Source organism: Rhinopithecus bieti, unplaced genomic scaffold (genome assembly GCF_001698545.2).
Source record: "Rhinopithecus bieti isolate Rb0 unplaced genomic scaffold, ASM169854v2 scaffold_3763, whole genome shotgun sequence".
Taxonomy (NCBI): domain Eukaryota; kingdom Metazoa; phylum Chordata; class Mammalia; order Primates; family Cercopithecidae; genus Rhinopithecus; species Rhinopithecus bieti.
Window position 1 is genome coordinate 2,159,957 of NW_016804379.1, and position 20,080 is coordinate 2,180,036.

Genomic DNA, 20,080 nt, shown 5'->3' on the forward strand with positions numbered 1-20,080 from the left:
AGTACTTGCTCTCTCTCGTTTTCTATCTTTTCCCCAGTTTCTCTTCGTTGCAGTTCAACCATTTTGGTCGCATTCTGCCATACTAACCAATTGTAATTAGAAGTGGCAATAAAATAGGAAAATATATTATTTCACATAACAAGAAATGTCAAGGTAAGGTAGTTCCAGGATTGGTTAATAGAACAGTTCAGGTAGCAGCCCTGAAGGACCTAGTTTTTTCTGTCTTTTGTTCTGTTATCCTGAGCACATCCTCTGTCCTCCTCAGCTGGCTCACCTCATGATCTCTTGATGACTGCATAGTTCCAGGTAACTAAGCACATTCAGAGATTGAAAATGGTATTCTCTTCCTTGTACCACTTTTTTCAAGAGTGAGAAAAACTTTTCCAGCAGACTTTCCCTTTTAGTTTTATCGGCAAGAATTAGGCTCATGCCTATTCATAAACAAAATTGGCTTGAACTACTCAAGACTCACCTCTTAGGCCTAAACAACTGTTTACTTTGGAAGTGAACAAAATCAGGGTTCTGTTAGCAAGGAAAAAGAGGAAGGGTGGTGATCAGTGTCACCGCAGCTAGTCTGGCCCATGCTGTCATGGTCTGGCTGGTGGAGCCAGAACAGACTTCTTCATGATCCTCACCAGACACACTTCTGTACTCATGGTCCCATGAGGAGTGTTAGTGATGGTGTTTGGCTAGTCCTCCTTTAGCCAAGGTGACTTATGCCAGTGTTCCATGTAGATTATTCTTTAAAGAACATTACAAATGTTAAGAAATGTTAATTTACAAAAATGTCAATTTAGCCTATTTTATATTTATATGCTACTTAAATTTTAGGGTAATTATTTCACAACACTAATTTTTCACATTACATTTGTACACAATAGTCTTTTGAACACTGTGTGGTTGAAAAGGGCATCTTTGATGAACTATATATAGTATAGCCAGTTGGTTCCCGAATGGTAAGAGGCACTCTAGTTCCTTCTCACATTCTTCATGGCAGCTGCTTGAGACCTTGTTACCATACAAGAAGACTGCCTGCTTCTGTGCTGCTCTGGATCCATCCCTTGCAGCTTTGTCAAGGCTCTCTCTCTGTTGAATACCCACACTCCGCCCTGTTCCCACCTCACATCTCCATTCTTTTCTTCTTTAGTGACTCCTTCCTGTCAGCATTCAAAATATGCTAAAGTCTCTCCCGTTAAAATACAACAATTCACAAAAATTCTGTGGTCCTCGGATGTTGCTTTCCTGTCCCTTTACTCTTCTTCACAGCCAAACTCCTTGAAAGAGTTTTGAATATTAAATGTTTCCTTTCCCTCTGCTGTCACCAACTCCCCGGCTCCCTTCCATCTTGCTATTGCTTTTACCACTCCAGAAACCAGCTCTTGCTAAGATTGTCTGATTGCTAAATTTAATGGATGCTTTTCAATTCTTACTTCCCTTGACTTCTCAAAAGCATTGCCACTCTGAGGCGCTCATCTTTCTTTGCCTTTCTCAGCACTGTACTTTGTAATTTTTCTTACCTATTTCCATGTATGCTAGGTGTTCTTCCACTGTGCATTCTCCAGATGTTCCTGTTTTGTTTGAGGTCCTCTCCCTGGGAAACCTTATTCACTCCAGTGGCTTCAGTCATCATCTATATGCTGATGACTTCTAATCATTATCTCCAGCCTCTCTTTTGCTCCTCAATACCATATATCCAACTGTCTTCTGGATCTCTCCACCTGGGTGTTTTGTAGGCATTTCAACCTCAGCCCCTCGGAAAGTGAATTAATCTGCTGCTTCTTCACTTTGAACCAGCTTCTACATATCTTATCTCAGTGGATGGCATTGTTGTCCACCTTTTAGCCCAAACCAGAAGCAGAGACTTCATCCTTATCCCTTCCTTCTCCTCCACTTCCCTCATCCAGTTGGTCACCAAGTCCTTTCGATTGTAACTCAAAATAACCTTGAGTTGGTTTCTTTTCCTCCATCTTTACTGAAACTGTCCTAGTCCTTGCAGCCATTACCTCCCACCTTGCCTAACACAATTATCTCCCACCTGGTCCTTCCACAGCTACTCTGCTTTGCTCTAATCCATTTTGTTTCTACATCTACCTGTCCTCCACCCATTCTTCATGCAAAAGAATTGAGTAGGCAAGTAGGGTTTTGAAATGTCATTTTCAAAATTAATAAGGATGTGTATCTATATATATGCCTACTGTATGTACACAGAGAATATGCAAATTTTAAGAATCACTTCTCCCACAGCTGAGCTGCTGTCACCTTGGGGGTGGAATCTGGCAGCTGTTCCATCATCCATAAACAGCTTTACTTAGCTTATTAAGATAGGACAGGAAGAACAAGGCTATATCCATGAGTATCTGCCTCAGAGACTTCTTTTGCAAGTTTTACAAGTTGGATTTTGGCTGTAATAGGGAAATTAGCTGAAAACTTCCTAAGCCTTAATTGGGTCAAAAGTATCAGTGAAAATCCTTCAGCAATAAGAATTTTTAAAATTATAGTTTGGCATCAAAGTGAATATCCCAATATCCCCTCTCTGGTAAAATTGAAGTTGGCAAGGCTAATAAATTAGAGGAGGTGAAGTATGAAGAGCCACAGCAACCAAAGGACTTGGGCCAGACTGAACTTGAAAACAGATAAATCATCCATCGATCTTAAACTGAAACATCACTGGGGAAAAAAAAGTCATTTTCCAAATATGTTGAACCTTGGCCAATAGTCTAGGGCATTTCTTGTTAAATAGTCTAGGACATTTCTTGTTAAAACATCACCATATTTCCCAGAGAGTTCTCTGATCTTCAGACAAATTACAGATAAAAATCAATTTGACACCATGTTATTTGCTTTCAAATCAAGAAAAATTTAATGAATGCCTGCAAATTTTACCTGCCCGCAAGGAATTTACAGTCTACCAGGTGGTCGCTGGGGCTTGTAAGTGGAAATAAAAGAGTAAGTAATACAAGGCAGTATATTATAAGATTGATCCATGATGCCAGCTCAGAAAGGAAAATCTCATCCTTGGAGAGGAGGGACCAGGAAAGGTTTTCTGGTGTTTCATATGCTCCTCAGAATATATGTGACATAGAGCCAGATTCTACCAGGATCAGAGAATAGTTTAGTGTATTTCAACTTGTAGCTTATCATTTTTAAAAAGTCCAATAGGGCCGGGCGCAGTGGCTCAAGCCTGTAATCCCAGCACTTTGGGAGGCTGAGACGGGCGGATCACGAGGTCAGGAGATCGAGACTATCCTGGCTAACACGGTGAAACCCCATCTCTACTAAAAAATACAAAAAACTAGCCAGGCGAGGTGGCGGGCGCCTGTAGTCCCAGCTACTCCGGAGGCTGAGGCAGGAGAATGGCGTAAACCCGGGAGGCGGAGCTTGCAGTTAGCTGAGATCTGGCCACTGCACTCCAGCCTGGGCGACAGAGCCAGACTCCGGCTCAAAAAAAAAAAAAAGTCCAATAGCTTTTAAAAGGAGGGTTGCCCAGGTTTTTAACTACTGAAACTAAATGGATGATACTCCTAAAGTCAAAAGATCAATACTTTGCCTCCGTCTTTTTTGAGAAATTAGAGGAATTTAGATTTCTGAAGTCATGGCTGCTGTGACTAAGAAGTCAAGGCCGAAAGTATCTGGTACAGTGGAGTTTCCTTATAATGTCAGTACTGAAGGCAAAACCATCATCTTCATTTGAGGCTATAAATGGTTACTGTAACTTTTCAGGGACATGATAACCTCTGCATACACAATCAAATCTGTATCATAATGAGGAGTGTAATTTGTTATAATGACATAGAAAACTATGCTGTAGTCCAAGTGGCAATTAACTGAGGATCCTCCAGCTGCTTCTCAGGGTAGCAGCCATCTCTCACCGACTGTCTCTCTCCACCAGGGCACAGCTGGTACATTGTTCCATGTAGCAACAACTTTATGGGCCCCCTCCCCCATGACCTCTAGCTCAGTATCACTGAATGTTTACCATAACAGTGCTTCACAAATTAGAACACCTCGATAAAACCACAGCTGCAGGTAGGGTAGGCCCTTTTCATAGTGCCTACAGACCTGCTAGTTTTCCTTAAAAAATAATTAATCATCATCATCATCATGATACTTATCTAAACTTTTCTGCGATCCAAGCCTTTCCCTTCCTGGTCAAAATTCTCCAATAAGCCACCCATATGGCCTCATCTGCTATATGTTATGATCTCTTATGGTTTCTATTCCCAGTTTCTCCTCATTCATTCACTCATTCCTTCATTCATTACAAACACACATATTTCAAATGTCTACAATGTGCCAGGCTCTATGCTAGGTGCTGGGGATACAGAAGTGAACCTAGTCCTTGCTCTCAGGAAGTTTGCAGTCTAGAGAGGAAAACTCTACTGAAAATGCACTTTTCAAAGAAACCATTAACCCTGCCCCAATTCCCAGGCTGACAGCAGTGCAACGAACATTTTTTAAGTTCCCCACTATGTGTAAAGCATGGTTTTAGGCACATGGAGATCTAGAACCATAAGGATTTTTTTCCTTCAAGAATCTTTGAGAAAATTGGACATTTATACAGATAACTTGAAACAAACTAGAATATATTAAGGGCAATAGTAAAATCAAACTGAATAATTTGTAAGTTAGCGAGAGAGAACTTTTCAAGCTATGAGAATCAAAGAAAGCCCTTTGGCTGAGGCAGTATTTGAGCAGCTCCTGATAATGACAGAGAACCCAAAGTGCTCCACTGATTTGGTCTTAGTTGTCCTCTCATCATTAAGAGATTATTTAAAGGTTGGGAAGTATTCATTGCATTTTATAGACATGAAAACTGAGTCCTAGATAGGTCACCATTTCTTTGAGGTCCCTCAATAAATAGCACAGCATGCGTACATGATGCCCAGTTCCTCACTTCCCAGGCCAGAGCCTCATCCATCAGACATAACTGCCTCCAGAACAAACATAGAAGTTCCGTGGGATAATTGCATTTTAATTGAACTGTCTGTACAACTCAGTAAATGCCTCTGTAGAGATAGAATAATGTTTAGCTTGATAAATAAAAGTATTTCTGCTAATCATTGCTTCCACGCAAGGATTATGGATCTAACCTCTGAGAGAAAGTGCCACTAAAAATTGTGCACTGAGATTCATTAATTTTTTTTCTAAGTAATTCCACAATTTGAGATGAATGTGGACTGCCCAGTATATTCTCATATAGAAAATCAGTGCACCTGCAAATGGGTGTGTGGGTGACTTCTGTTTTTAGTGCTTGGACTACAATTAGAGTGGTTTGGAATTTTATATTTTAATCTTCCACGTAAATAGCTTGTGTGGGAGGGCTTTGTCCGCAGCCAGGGTAACGTGGCCAGACACTAGACAGCAGGGTTTTCTCTGGATTTACATGCAGTCATATGGTTTCTTTATGGTGTTTGCCCCACTTTGGGAACAGGGAATGTTGGAGTTAGGTCACTAGCTTACATCCCATTGAAAAGTCCTAAATAGCTGGAAGATAGGACCATGCTGTGCAGACCGTATAACCCATGGCATAGCTAAAGCATTTCTTACTCTGGGCTTTCCTTCCTTGTCTTTCTCACCTTTCTCTTTTTACTACCTCTCTTCCTAGACTCTAGAGAGGCAAGATGCCCAAATATGGTTAAGCTTCCATCAGACTACATGGTTCCAGCCCTGGCACTGCTAAATTTTTCCTGGGCAAGTTATGAAACCCCTCTGACCCAAAATTTTCTCAAACATAAAATGTGGCTGATAATAGTACTGTTTCAGGTGGTTCTGAGGAACAAATGTCCATGTAAAGCATTTAGCACAGTACCTAGCACATTTTCAGTGCCCAGTAAGTACTGACTAATTATCATTATTTTTCAATACCCATCCCATCATTCCCTTCTCTCTTTCATTTTTTTCCTTTTCCTCTTATCTCTGCATTAGGCCCACTGGTATCTATCACTCTTGGGGTTGGTATTGGGCTAGACTGATACTTAAGTGATATGGGGCTTAAACAGCCTTTGTCTCTGACAATATGAGTGATAGGGATGTAGGAGATGTTGTTTTCTCTCCTGCTTTAGTTTTGTTTTTTATTAAGCCCTGAAAATAACAGCTGCTTGTAACCACATCACAGCAGGTCAAATTAATCATGTCTAAAATACAGTATTCGTTTTTCTAAAAGGAAAATGCTGAAGAAATAAAATGGAACCATAATTAAAAATCCACATAGTTTGAATTTTGTTTTGTACTACTACGTATATGGTCTAGAAATTAATACTAGTTCTTATATACAACTCAGTTTAAGGAATTTTTGCATTATCTTCTAGGCAACTCAAAGCTTTCAGGCCAACTTTGTCAAGGTCCTTGATGTTTGAGTATCTGTAAGTTACCTGTGCTACCACAAAGTGAAGTTGGGATCCTCAGACAGTAGAGTGACACATGTCCTCAATCTAGAAAGTGGTCTTTTTTTAGTGTGAATACACTCCTCCAATGGAACGCGAAAGCATTGAGAAGATGAGCGCTAAGTGGAGCTGTAGGAGGTCAACAGCTAGGAAGCAGAGGTTAATAAATGACTAAAAATAGACTGTAATGGAATTTTGTTGTTGACCTTTAGGTCCTCCATTCCAGTGGCGCCATCTGATAAAGGGGATCACAGATATGGTCCCATATGTATAAATATAGATTGTTATTTCTGGGTGATTTCAACAAGAGTTGTTATAATTGGAAACCCTATTTTTTACTTGGTAAAATAAATGGAGGCCTCCTTCTCCTGATATTTTCCTTTTTCAGCTCACCTTCTTGTGCTTTTCTCAACAGTTCGCAAAGGTTACCGGATCCAGGCTGACAAAGAGAGAGACTCCATGAAGGTCCTGTACTATGTTGAGAAGGAGCTGGCTCAGTTTGATCCAGCCAGAAGGATGAGAGGCAGATGTGAGCATCTGTTAGTTTTCTGTGATCTGTGCATTATGCAGGAGTTAGTATGTTAAGGGGATTTGGGGGTCACCAAACTTGGATAGCCCTGAGCTTACAGGCTTAGAATTAACAGGGGTACTGGTGACACTACTGAAGAAAGTAGCTCTCAGTACTCAGAGGGGAGAAACAGGTCTTCTGGTATGAAGAATAGAGCAATTCGGTAGCATCTTGGTTTGTGTTGGTTCTCTCCATGGGGCAGTCAGTATTGCTGGGGCTGTGTTATCCTGGGGTTTGGAATGCTTTATTAAAATAGTCTTTCCCTTCTACTACCTTTAAAATATATTCAAAGTAATGTCTTAAGATGTGGAAGCTTAAGTATCAGTTTTTTTCCAATGTGAAGGGCCCTAACCTTGGACAATACAATCACCAACTCGCTGCAAGGAGGCCTCCTGAAAGTAAAAGAACAAGTCTGGCACATGAATCTGGAAAAAAGAGGTTGTCGCTTCTCAAAGATGCCAAACAGCAAAGATTAAGGGGCAAGCAAAGAGGCTGCTCCTCTTATCAAAAGAACTTTTTGAATACTAAGTCTGAAGTGGCGGGGCCCCAACCCTTAACTCAGCCCCAGCCCTTGGATACTTTGCAGCTGACACAGCTGATTCTTGGGGTGGATTCCAACTTATCATGTATCATGGGAGGTAACATAGGGCAGGTCCCACATGGACAAGCTCATTATCAGAGGGTGCTGGCGGGTGTGGAAGTGAGGTCATTACGCTGTCTCTTTACCCTCCTCTTCTTGGAACTAACGAGAGACTTGACGGAATTGTTGGGGAAACAGTCCCAGACTAGAGGAGCTTTATTCAGATTAAGGACAACATATTCCACCCAGTTTGCAATTCTAAATTCATCCTGTCTGCGTTGTATCCATTGCTGTATCCTCCCACCACACTGACTATAAAAAGACCATTTCCAGATTGGAATGTCAGGAATGCAGATGTCACTGCACTTGACAAGCTAGTTGTAACAATGTTGTCATGGATCCCTGTAAGGGGCCAGAGACAGAGTGAGTCAGGGACCACAGAGGAGTCTGTGCAGGAAATCTGTGAATCTCACAGCTCAGAGAAAAAGTTAACCAGCTAAGGTTAAAACTAAAGGAAGAATTCTGGTTTAGGTGATGTCTCCTGTCTCTCTACTCGATTAAAATGGCCTCTAGGGGCTTACTGGTCATAAGGTACTCTTACAGTCGAAGGGGATCTTAGAGATGGCCTAGGTCAACCTTTGTAGTGTGCAGATGAGGAAAGAGAAACCTAGGGATGCGGTGACACAATTAGGACAAGATTCCAGCTCTTCTGATTCCCAGTCCTGTGCTCTTTCCACAAGAAACACTTGAGCTAACTGTGGATGGCTCCATGGCTATAATGTGGATGGCTCCATGGCTCCATTCTATTCAGAGACCATAGGACTTCTAGAATGCTAGAGCTGAAAGGGATTCTGAGGTTGTTGAATCCATCCCCTTCACTAAGGCAGAGAGGGAAAGTAACAGGCGCCAGTACTCAGTGCCAGTGCCAGACCTGGAACCCTGATCTCCTGGAACCTGCAAGTTAATATTATAATAACTGCATAGAGATAAAATAGGAATACTGTTTACTTTGAGAAGTCCTATTCCTGAAGAACATAGTAAACCATGGGGTGAATCATGGAAGTGGGCAATCTTGAAATCTCATTATAAAATGGATCTCATGGTTTCAGGTTGGGGCAGGAGAATAATAGATTCTGTAAGAATTGAGTCTGAGGTCCAGGCTCATGAATTTGCTAGCCAGTATGGTCCTCATTTGCTTTGCCCTTCTAAATGTGGGGTCGTTTGGGGATGTTTTAGTCTGGGAAGTTCTAGTACAGGGCTCAGCAAACTATATCTCCTGGGCCAAATATATTTCACTTCCTTTTTTTTTTTTTTTTTTTTTTTTGACACAAGGTCTCGCTCTGTTATCCAGGCTGGAGTGCAGTGGCACAAACACAGCTCACTGCAGCCTCAACTTCCTGGGCTCAAGGGATCCTTCCACTTCAGCCTCCCCAGTAACTGGGACCACAGGCGTGTGGTACCATGCACAACTAATTTTTTTATTTTTTATAAAGATGAAGATCTTGCCATGTTGCCCAGGCTGGTCTCAAACTTCTGGGCTCAAGCAGTCCTCCCTCATTGATCTCACAAAGTGCTGGGATTTTATGGGCATGAACCACCATGCCCAGCCCCACTTCCTATTTTTGTAAATAAAGGTTTATTGGAATACAGCCATGCCAATTCACTTATGTTGCATCTATGACTGCTTTCATGCTACAGTGGCAGAATTGAATAGTTGTGCCAATGTGGCTTGCAAAACCTAAAATATTTACTCTCTGGCCCTTAACAAAATGAAGTTTGCTTACCCCTGTCCTAGAGTTACATTATGGATGTCTGTGATATGGGGGCAGATCGATGTTTGTGTTCAACTTGGCAGAAATTTTAGCACAACATACAACTTAGACAGTCCATCACTGTGAATAGTGAAACATAGATCGTCCTCACTATCTAGATAAATGAGAAAAGTGAAGTATTCCCTGAAGTTTTAGTAAAGTTCTGAGCCAACAATGCTATTTTTCATCATTTTCAGACAGCAAGAAGTCCACAGAATAGTTGAATAGTCAAGGGGAAACATGTACCTAGTATCCATATACCCACTGCCTTAGCCCATGCTCATCTAGGAACCTGGAAGATCCTGCTCAAGTAGCACCAAGCCTACTTTCAGCACTTGGGCAGACCTCTTCCCCTCTCCCAAAAAATTTTTCCAGGGGTATGTGTCCATGAGTGGCTAGGCCAGCATTTTGGAAATATGGGAAGAAAAGGGGGTTGTGCTGTACTTATACCTGTGGGCCTCTACTTATACTCTGGCCCCAGCCCGAAAATATAAATAGGTGTATCTAGTCACAGCTTTCTAATTTCCTAAAGTGGCCTGGGTCCTAAAGTGACCAAATATGCTCATTTGGTACATTTTAAAAGCCTCTTCTGTGTGATCCCTGGGATATTGGAATTCATGGGGATCATGAGAAAGGGAAAGTTCTAGATTTTAGTAATCAATAGTATCCGAGTTATTTTCCTTAAAATAGGCATAGTCCCTTCTTTTACATGGAAGAAAAGGTTAAACATTAAATTATAATTAAAAATCAACTGATTGCACGATTAAACTGAATGGCATTCATGGTAAATGCCGTGTCCCTGGTGAAACAGAACTAGGAGGCTGTGTTGGGAGACCCTCCCTCATCTTTGTGCAAAAATCCCCTGTTCCTCCAAGGACTCTTGGGGATAGCGAGTGGGGGAAGTAGAGGGAATCTGAGACACATATTTCCACATCTTATCTTGGCCCACCTCTCACTCAGCAGGTAGGCCTGAAATTTGGTAAATGTTGTTTCTGATAATATTTTGAAGTTCTAATTAAAGGATTTTAGAAAACAAATGGATTCAGTTACATTGCAAATAGATTCACTAGATTTATTTTTTAAGTACAGTGAAATTCAATACATTTCAAAGTTGTATAAATAAATAGTTGAGTTTTTGTTTATTTTTTCCTTTCCAGACTGTGATTCTGGTCCTTGTTCACAACTGCTTTTGCAAAAAGCTAATCAGGCCACTTTAGGAAATTAGAAAGCTGTGACTAGATACCCCATTTATATTTTGGGCTGGGGCCAGAGTATAAGTAGAGGCCCACAGGTATAAGTACAGCACAACCCCCTTTTCTTCCCATATTTCCAAAATGCTGGCCTAGCCATTCATGGACACATACCCCTGGAAAAATTTTTTGGGAGAGGGGAAGAGGTCTGCCCAAGTGCTGAAAGTAGGCTTGGTGCTACTTGAGCAGGATCTTCCAGGTTCCTAGATGAGCATGGGCTAAGGCAGTGGGTATATGGATACTAGGTACATGTTTCCCCTTGACTATTCAACTGTTCTGTGGACTTCTTGCTGTCTGGGGAGGGGCACAGCCAAAGGAGGCCAGAATGCGGTGCCTCTACAGCATATGGCGGGATTGGCTCTGAAGGTCCATCTTAGGACTGAGCCAGCAGTAAGGAAGATGCTGCGATCTGTGGCTTCTGTCTCTCTTTTTCTGTTTCTGGCTTAACATGCCTAGGATCAACACAGCTCATCACAGAATTATAAAGGAAGAAGAAAACATTTGAACAAGGATGATGATGTTACTAGGAGGAGGCCAGCAACAGAGAGCCTGAGTTCTGGAAAGCCTGCCTTAGGTGCAACAATAACAAACTTGTTCTCCTATTCCAAGAACAAACCATGTAGGAACCTCCCTCTCTATAAGCAAGTAGGCTTCAAACTGGAGCCAATTCCTGCTGAGCTAAGAATGCAAACACCACTAGTTCAGGTTTACAACCCACCCTGGACAGGAATGAGGCGGGAGTTTCCTGCAGCCTAGGGTCTCAGCCCTTAACAGGATTCCCTTCCTGTCGAACACAGAGTAACACATAGAAAGTTCTATGATGCCTGGTTTTGTCCCTGCAGATAACAACACCATCTCAGAACTCAGTTCCCTACATGAGGAGGACAGCAATTTCCGCCAATCTTTCCGTCAGATGAGAAGCAAGCAGTTCCCTGTGTCTGGGGACTTGGAGAGCAATCCTGACTACTGGTCAGGTGTCATGGGAGGCAGCAGTGGGGCAAGCCGCGGGCCCTCAGCCATGGAGTATAACAAAGAGGATCGAGAGAGCTTCAGGCACAGGTGATGGCTGTGAGGGGCAGGTCTGGTCGGTGTGAGGGGCAGGAGCTGGAAAGCAGGGTAGATCAGAGGCAAGGAAGATGCCATCCAGTAGTATCTCTGTCTCCCATTCCAGGTTATCCTGACACATCTCTCTTTCTACAGGATATTGAACATCTCACATTTGTCAAGACAGGACACACTTGTGACAACATGTGTAGAATTATTCAAAACCTTTGAAATGGGTCCCCTAGACCCTTTAATGAACATTAATATATCTCTGCCCTTCTCATATTTTTATCCTATAACCTTTAAAGAATCCCACCCATCATCTCACATCTTTTTTTTTTTTTTTTTTTTTTTTTCTCAGTAGAGACAGGTTTTTGCCATGTTGCCCAGACTGGTCTTGAACTCCTGAGCTCAAGCGATCCGCCCACCCCGGCCTCCCAAAGTGCTGGGATTACAGGCGTGAGCCATCATGCCTGGCCATCTCCCTCATTTTTGATCATTTGGTATATGAAAGATAAAATGTCAAACACTTCTCTTGCATTTAATTCTCGTAACTCTAAAAGGCAGCTACTATTAATGTCCCCAATTTTAAGCTCGAAAAATGGAAACTTCCAGGTGCTAAGGCACTTACCCAGGTGATGTGGTCTCCCACAACAATTGTGGGAGGTTAAGATTTGCTATTCCCCCTAAGTAGCACCTTCACCACTCATCTGTCCTTTACCTTCTTACCTTTACTCATCTTACCTTTACAAATTGCAAGGGTCCCTCTCCCCTCCTGCCCCAGTAGGTAAATTGGCCCTCAGCTCTGAGGGAAGAAAAGGCCTCTCTGTGTGTCACCACACATTACAGGGATTCCTGGGACCATAAGTGTGTGTACTGACGACACCTGCGCTGGCTTTGAGGTTGGAGACGTGTGGCTGTCAATGAGAGGTCACAACGTAATGACCAGAAGGCAGCTCCACGGTGTGTTGGTATTCCATAGGACACAGAATATGTTCTATCCACACGACTCCATTTTGATGCGTGGCACACAAGTGGGATAGACTCGGTTGCCCCCACTTGACGTTCTGGGGTGTGAGAGGAGCCTGGAATGCTTCATCCAGCTTGGAGCGGAGCTAAGGCTCAGGCCGAGGTCTCCAGAGCGCAGCCCCAGGACACGATTGGTAATCTTGGAGCTCTGCCTTGAGCTCGAGGGAGGGACTGACCGTCTGACCCCCTCCTCCTCTGCCCGCAGCCAGCCACGCTCCAAATCCGAGATGCTGTCACGGAAGAACTTCGCCACGGGGGTGCCGGCCGTTTCCATGGACGAGCTGGCGGCCTTCGCTGACTCCTACGGCCAGCGGCCCCGTCGGGCCGAAGGCAACAACCACGAGGCGCGGGGCGGGAGCCGCTTCGAGCGCTCGGAGTCGCGGGCGCACGGCAGCTTCTACCAGGACGACTCCCTGGAGGAGTACTACGGCCAGCGCAGCCGCAGCCGCGAGCCCCTGACCGACACCGACCGCGGCTGGGCCTTCAGCCCCGCGCGCCGCAGACCCACCGAGGACGCGCACCTGCCGCGGCTCGTGAGCCGCACGCCGGGCACCGTGCCCAAATACGACCACTCGTACCTGGGCGGCGCACGGGAGCGGCAGCCGCGGCCTGAGGGCGCCAGCCGAGGCGGCAGCCTGGAGACGCCGTCCAAACGGAGTGCGCAGCTTGGCCCGCGCAGCGCCTCCTACTATGCGTGGTCGCCGCCCGGCACCTACAAGGCCGGCTCGTCGCAGGACGACCAGGAGGACGCATCCGACGACGCGCTGCCACCCTACAGCGAGCTGGAGTTGACCCGCGGCCCATCCTACCGTGGCCGCGACCTGCCCTACCACAGCAACTCGGAGAAGAGGAGGAAAAAGGAGCCCGCCAAGAAAACCGTGAGACTGCATCTGCCTCCCCTCCTCCGAGGGGGCTGAGTGGGAGCCGCCAGGCAGGGCGGGCAGTGTCGCTGTCCTGGGGCCGGGGAGGTGGCGAGGTGGGAGGGCCCTGCCTGGAGAGGCCACAGGGGCCTGCCTGGGCGAGTTCATCCGCGGATGGTAGGCTGGGGGCTTTTTCAATCTCACTCTGTCCAGGGTCAGATGAAGGAAGGAAGCAAGGGCTGGGAGAGTTGAAAAACAAGAAGAAAGTTGAAGGCGTGTAGATGGTTTTACAGGGAGCATTAGGTATTTAACCAACTCGGAAGGGTTTAGTATCAGGATTCCAGGAGCCATCACCACCAGCGGCCCTTAGTGGGCTTCTGGGGTCTCTGTGCAGAATCTTCAATGCATGCTTCTATGTGCATTCCTCCCCAGCCCTGCTTGGGGCGAGGGTTTGTAACTTGCATCAGATTTTCAAGAATCCACATCCCAGAGAAGGGTAAGAGCCACTGCTGTTTGCAAAGGACAACTCATGTCTCCTCCTTTGATGTTTTATGGAGTGTAAACTGTATTGTGCTTGTATATGCGAAGGAAATCCTTTAGTCCCTACCCAGTTCATTGTCTCTTTTGTAAGTGGTCTTATATAGACTTCATTATTTTCAAAATGCCAAGAGCTGCCTACTCCGTCCCACAGCCCCAAAATGGGAGCCCTCGACCTCAGAGAAAGGTTGGGGGACAGTCACAAATGTCCATTGTGGGGTACCAAGTGCCTCTGACCCCCATGCTTTGGAGATCACTCTCCAAGCACAACTGCTTCTCCCCCTTTGCAATTACCCTGCCTCCTTCTGTTTTTTATGAATCCAAGCTGGACGTTTTCTTTAGTGTTTAGTATGGGGAGAAGGAATATGAACAGAAAAAAGTTTTGATACAATTAACCTTTCCAAAGGAATTCAGTGTATTTTATTTTTCTTTAAATAAAAAAATGTAATAACCAAAGTAGTATGAGTAGGGAAGAAACTTTCAGGCGATTTCAGGTTTATGGAATACCAACCACACTTGCTGTTGTGGAGTTCTAAACATAGTAGTTATCCTAAAGGGGGTGAGAAGTTATTCTGTGACCATGGAACTAAGCCTATCAGATGTACGCTGGCTTTAGCCTCTATGAGGCTTGGGATCAACCATCACAGGTCTAATGAAAGGTTCTGAGAGTCAGGGGTACCTGGCACTGAACAGGTTATGGACTCTGCCCAGAGAGCCATCTGTTACGGGTTGTTTTCTTTAACTAGCATGTGGCTTAATGTTGGGCTCTTTCTGCTCTTTCCTAGAATGATTTTCCAACCAGGATGTCCCTTGTGGTCTGATGTTGTCAACATTTCTCTGGATGACGAGAAATGGACTATGGGGACAAGACACAAATCCAAGAGCCAGCAGACCCGGGACCTTCTCTGGCCATCACCTTGGAAGATTTGCTGATCTCTACTTTGGCAAGGGATGGGAGGCAGCCTTTAAGGGAGGCTGATTTCAAACCTCTGTGCCCATCTAACTAGTTTGAGAAACTTACCAAGAAAGCAAGAATGTGCGAGAATATTCCTACATACAGAGTTTCTCAACTATAGTGTTTATCCTGCCCATCCTCCTCCCTTAACAGAACCAGGACTCCATTTACAATTCTGAAAGAGAGTTCGCTCTGGACTGCTAATCTCCAGAAATTGCCTATGCCTACAGTATGCTTTTCTATACCTCCTGTGCTATACTTAGAGACAGAAGAATTTATTACTACTATTAGAAGAAGGCCTTCTGCTGACAAGGGAAGATAGCTTCAAGTCAAGATATACCTTTTATCCCCATCACTTTCCAGTCACTAGTCAATGACTGTTGTTACACTAAAATCAAAAGGCCTTTGGTGAGCTCAGTGACAGTGACCTCTGGTACAATCACAGAAATGACTTCAATTTGCTGTTCTGAATGACAATTCTTAAGTGGCTAGGACAAAGCAAAAGCGAGTATACCTTTTTGAAAAGCTGTCTTAAGTGGTATTTCCTTTTCCATTCTGAGAACGTAAACTGCTTTTTCCTTTTCTGCTGCACATGTCAACATCTGAGTCTTAGACATTAAGGGCTCTTCTCTTCCTCCCCTCTCCTGGACTTTCCACAGGTTGGTGCCACACACAGAGCCCTGCCTCCCTCTGCACTCGGATTAGATTGTCATTGGGTGCCTTGTGATAAATGCTTAAAATACACGCATGAAAGAGAAAAGGGAGACAAGAGGAGAAAGCAGTAATGCATATAGAAAAGAATGAGAAGGAATTTAAGAGGGAAATAACATCGTCTCGTTATATTTTGAATGTGGACCATTTCACCCACAAACTTCACTCAATCTTTTCTGGTTTTGTGCTTCACTTACCATTCATTGTTTCTGCCATCCCAGTTCTGCCATTCTAGGACATGGGGGAATGTGGAACATACAGCATTTGGCCTGACTAGACTGCCACTATGGCTGCTTTCAAGAGATTAGAGATACTGCTTTCTCAGGAAGGAGTACTTCCTATTCCCACCCTTGCCTAAATGATAGATTTTGCCTAAATTCCAAAACTAGATTTCTGGATTTTGTCATTTGTGTAGATAGCAAAAATGGCCACAACTTCCTTCTCATCAAGAGGTGCCATCTTTTTTTCCTACCCCTTGAATCTGGAGTTGGCTGTGTGATTTGATTTAGCCAGTAGCCCAACAAATGTGACACAAGCAGAGACTTGAAAAGTTCTTGTGCATGGGGCTTGTCCTCTTTTGCTGCCCTTGGGAACCTTGCAACTACCACCAGGTGAACAAGCCTAGACTATCCTGCTGCATGACAAAAGAAAAGGGCCCAGTTACCCCATCACCCTATCTGCAGCCCATCAACTTTCAGCTGATTGCAGATATATGAGTGAGTCCAGCTAATACCAACAGAAGAACTGCCTAGCTGAACCCAGCCCAAATTTCTGATTCCTACTCAAGGCATGAGAAGTTGATGCATTCTTTATGTTAATTTCTCTTCAAGAACAAACCTGACTCGTTCTTGTCTGAATGTTCATCCATGAACCCCTTACTCCATCCAAACTTGTGTTTCTCATAGCCTCCGCTTTTGTTGACAGATTTTTATCAAAACTTTTCACCCTGCATTCTTGTGGGGTACATGTTTGGGTCAAATCCGTGGAGGATGATGCTTGACTTTGCTATCCCTTAATCCAGCAGTGGTTTCTTCCCTGTCTATGGATCTGTGGACAACCTCTGAAGAAGGTCTGTTCTTTAACATCTTTTTGGTCTTCTCCAGAGCCACCTTACTGGAGCTAGACCCTATTCTCAGAGTACCATTCCTCTAGTATCCATTTGTACTTCATGACATTTCCAGAAAACGTCCTATGTTTGCAATGAAATAAAAAAGTGGCTGGGTGAGGGTCGGAGGGATGAGCTGGTATGTGTCATTGCTTGGAGAATTGACCTACGAAAGAATTTCCCTGTTGCTTTGGCCAGTCCCAGAGAAATCAGGAAAACAGTTGAACCCAGTGCTGGTACTTCCAAGGGCTGGAAGACACAAGCCATAACCCTGGTGCTGAGTTTTAGACTTGCTGGTGTCCCTGGCCGCTGAAAGCCTAGGTCTAGCCTGTCTGTTTGGACCCCAGTTCAGATGGAAAAGATGACAAAAAACGTTTCTTAGTCACCAGCTTTGGATTTCAACTTGCTCAGGCAATTTTGGAGAATATTGGGTAGCTGTGGTAGCTATTATTGCTTTATACTGAGCACTGTGTCAGGCTTTTCACCACCAAAGAGCCTCATAGCACCAGCTGCAGAGACCAAAAATAATGTTTTTTTTAAAAAGCTAAAGACGTATGATTTTGGTGAAGGTTGAGGGTAGCAATGGGAAAGGATTAAAGAATTATTAAAATTGGAAACCTGCAATTCCAAAGACAACAAAACTATGGATAGACTGAAAAATACAAAGAAAATAGCAGGCTACTGAATTAACCTTGGGAGTTGGGACCAGGTTGTCCTTTGTAGAACTGCATAAATCATTCAGACTTCCAGGCCTTCAGTAGAAAGAAAAGGCAGTTGTTTCTGGGTATATGGACAGGAGTTAAGGCTGAGTTGACAAATCAAAGCTTGCTGTCCTCAGCACCCCTGACTTTCCTCTGTGTGTCCTTTTGTTTCTTCTCCCTTGAATAGTGTGTCCTGCATAGGAAATGGTTATATTTGTTAGCTTCTTTCCTAGGTTTTATTGGGGTACAAAGTAAATCTTGTGTAAGACATAATCTCTGTCCACTAGGACCCTGTAATTTAATAGGGGAAATAAGACATGCTCAAGAAAGGAGATTTTATACATAGAGTATGAAATAGTGCTATGAATAAATTATAATAAACCCAGAGATTTAGTTTTTTAAAAAACTTAAATGGGAATACTTTGATATTAAAGTGTTGTATGTGTTTGTCCATCATCCTATTTAAATATATGCTCGGTGATCTGAAAAGCCAGTATTCAAAAGTCTGAACTGAAAAGAGGTGAATTAGGATCAGGAAAGGGTGAGCAGCAGGGGTCCCAGAGGGATGATGCATAAGCTGCTGTACTTGCCTGTGAGTCACTACTGAGTCAGGAACATGCTGGAGGAGGGAGTGTGGATGCAGGTGGCAAGGAGGTATCCCCTGGTAGATGAGCTGCTTCTCTAGGCCATGCATGGATTCATTAGGAAGTTGGAGACAATGGCCATGGACTTGGCGCATGTCAGCTATTCCATCCGAGCATGCTCACAGGGGAGCTCAGGTCCCATCTTTGCCAACACAGGGCAGGTCTCACGGAGATGCTAGGTCTCTCATCCCCCGTCTCATGATCCTCACTGTGCACTTGACATAGGATTAGGCATACTGGAGATGGGAAAAGGCTGCCACCCAAACCCAAGGCACCTGACCACATCTGTAAATATTTTGGAATAGTCCACAAAATTTCTCCATAGGTAATCTGATCAGATCTTGCCTTTGAGAGAAGCTGAAGTCACAGATATTGTTGTAATTTACCACCCCCCCCCACCCAATTTTTTTTTAATAGGTGAAGAAACCATCACTGCCATTAATGAAGTCACAAACCTATTAGGTCTTTAGACTCCCAACCTCTGGATCTTTTCTGCTGATCAGTGTTTCCCAAAATTGCCTAACCATAAGAATTAACTTGATTGCTGCTGTTAAAAAGGTATTGTTGGACCCTGCCTTGGAGATTGATTGGGTGGGTCTAGAGCCAGACTTCATATTTTTAATATGCATTCCAGGAGACTCCTGAGATCAGATGCATTTGGAAATTGTTGCACTAAGTCATACCTCTGGTGTACTCCAAACAGCTGGTCCTGAGGCTTCCTTGGGCCTTAGAATTTTTTTCTTCAGATGTCCTGGTGAGGTCCCTCTCACTCCTTTGGGGCTGGCTGCGGTGAGTCTCTCAGAAGTCTGGCTGTGACGTGGATGGGCTCACCAGAGTATGGTAGTGGTAGTGGGAAAACAGGCAGAGAGAAAGGAGTGTCAGGAGCACTCCCAGGGAGCCTGTTGTAGATATTTCCATTCCCAGAATAGTGATCTATTGTGACAGTCTCAGAACAGACAACAAGAATTACAGGTAATTTTCTCATTCCCTTGATATATTTTTAGCAAAACTTAAATCATGAATAGAAGGAAAAGATGCCATTGGGGAAATGGAAAAACTCAATCATTTTATAAAGCATACAAATTATAAGGATGACTGGCCAATAGCACTTCCACTTTGGTCTTACCCAAAGTTGGGTGGACAAGAATAATAAAAGTCCTCATTATATATCCTTCCAAAATCAGATTTAAATGCCTCCAGCATGTTAATGGAAGTCTGAAATTGATTGATAGGATGTAGAAATCCAAATTCACTAAAATAGGGGGCCCCTACTTAAAGTCGTAGAAGGAAAAAGTGCCTGGCTTTTTTCTGCCGGTATCCTACCTCCTAGTCATCTGGTAAACTGATCTATGAAGCTTGAAGAAGGGGCTTTTAACATCAGAGTGGCACAAGGGCAATGTTAAGCTGCTTTAAGCAGCAGCCTGAGCTTTAGCACTATTTGAAGGGGAGAAGGTTAATACTAATAATATTTGTGTTATTTTTATGATATATTACTGTTTACAGAACACTTTCATTTCATCCCAGCATCAACTCCTGTGATAGAGGCAGGGCAGATGTTGTGGTCTCGTTACATAGAATGTAAAACTGAGGTTGAAAAATACTAAGTGACTTGTCCGTAGTCAAATGGTTTTTAAAATTATAAAGCCAGGCCTTCTGACTGTCTTGTCTAGGGATCTTTCCAATTCCTTAAATACCCATGGGACTGGAATCTGGATATTCTGATTCCAGTTTCTCTTCACAGCCAGACATCAGGTGAGAAGAGCCATACACTTGATGCTTGTTCATATGTCATGGATGTGGTGAAGCTCTATGAAGACAGACACTGTTGCTGCTTCATCCAGCTAAGCACCATTCATTCCTCAAGTGCTAATCTAAGAGGGAGTTGTGGCTTCACTCAAGGAA

At 43.8% G+C, this 20,080-nt stretch overlaps 1 protein-coding gene across 6 annotated transcripts in view; it reads left to right on the plus strand.

The window, feature by feature from the left end:
- The window catches only part of ILDR2 (immunoglobulin like domain containing receptor 2), an 80,766-nt gene extending 60,926 nt beyond the window's left edge, over positions 1-19,840 (plus strand). For 4 of the 6 annotated variants that reach the window (XM_017867619.1, XM_017867617.1, XM_017867620.1 and 1 more), the window contains 3 exons: positions 6,799-6,912; positions 11,435-11,651; positions 12,871-14,411. In XM_017867619.1, the coding sequence (XP_017723108.1) occupies positions 6,799-6,912; positions 11,435-11,651; positions 12,871-13,582 (1,043 nt within the window). In that variant the 3' untranslated portion in view covers positions 13,583-14,411. Of the gene's footprint in view, positions 1-6,798; positions 6,913-11,434; positions 11,652-12,870; positions 14,412-14,847 lie in introns of those variants that run through there. The other 2 variants (XM_017867622.1, XM_017867618.1) reach the window with 2 other exon arrangements.
- The last annotated feature ends 240 nt before the right edge of the window (positions 19,841-20,080 follow it).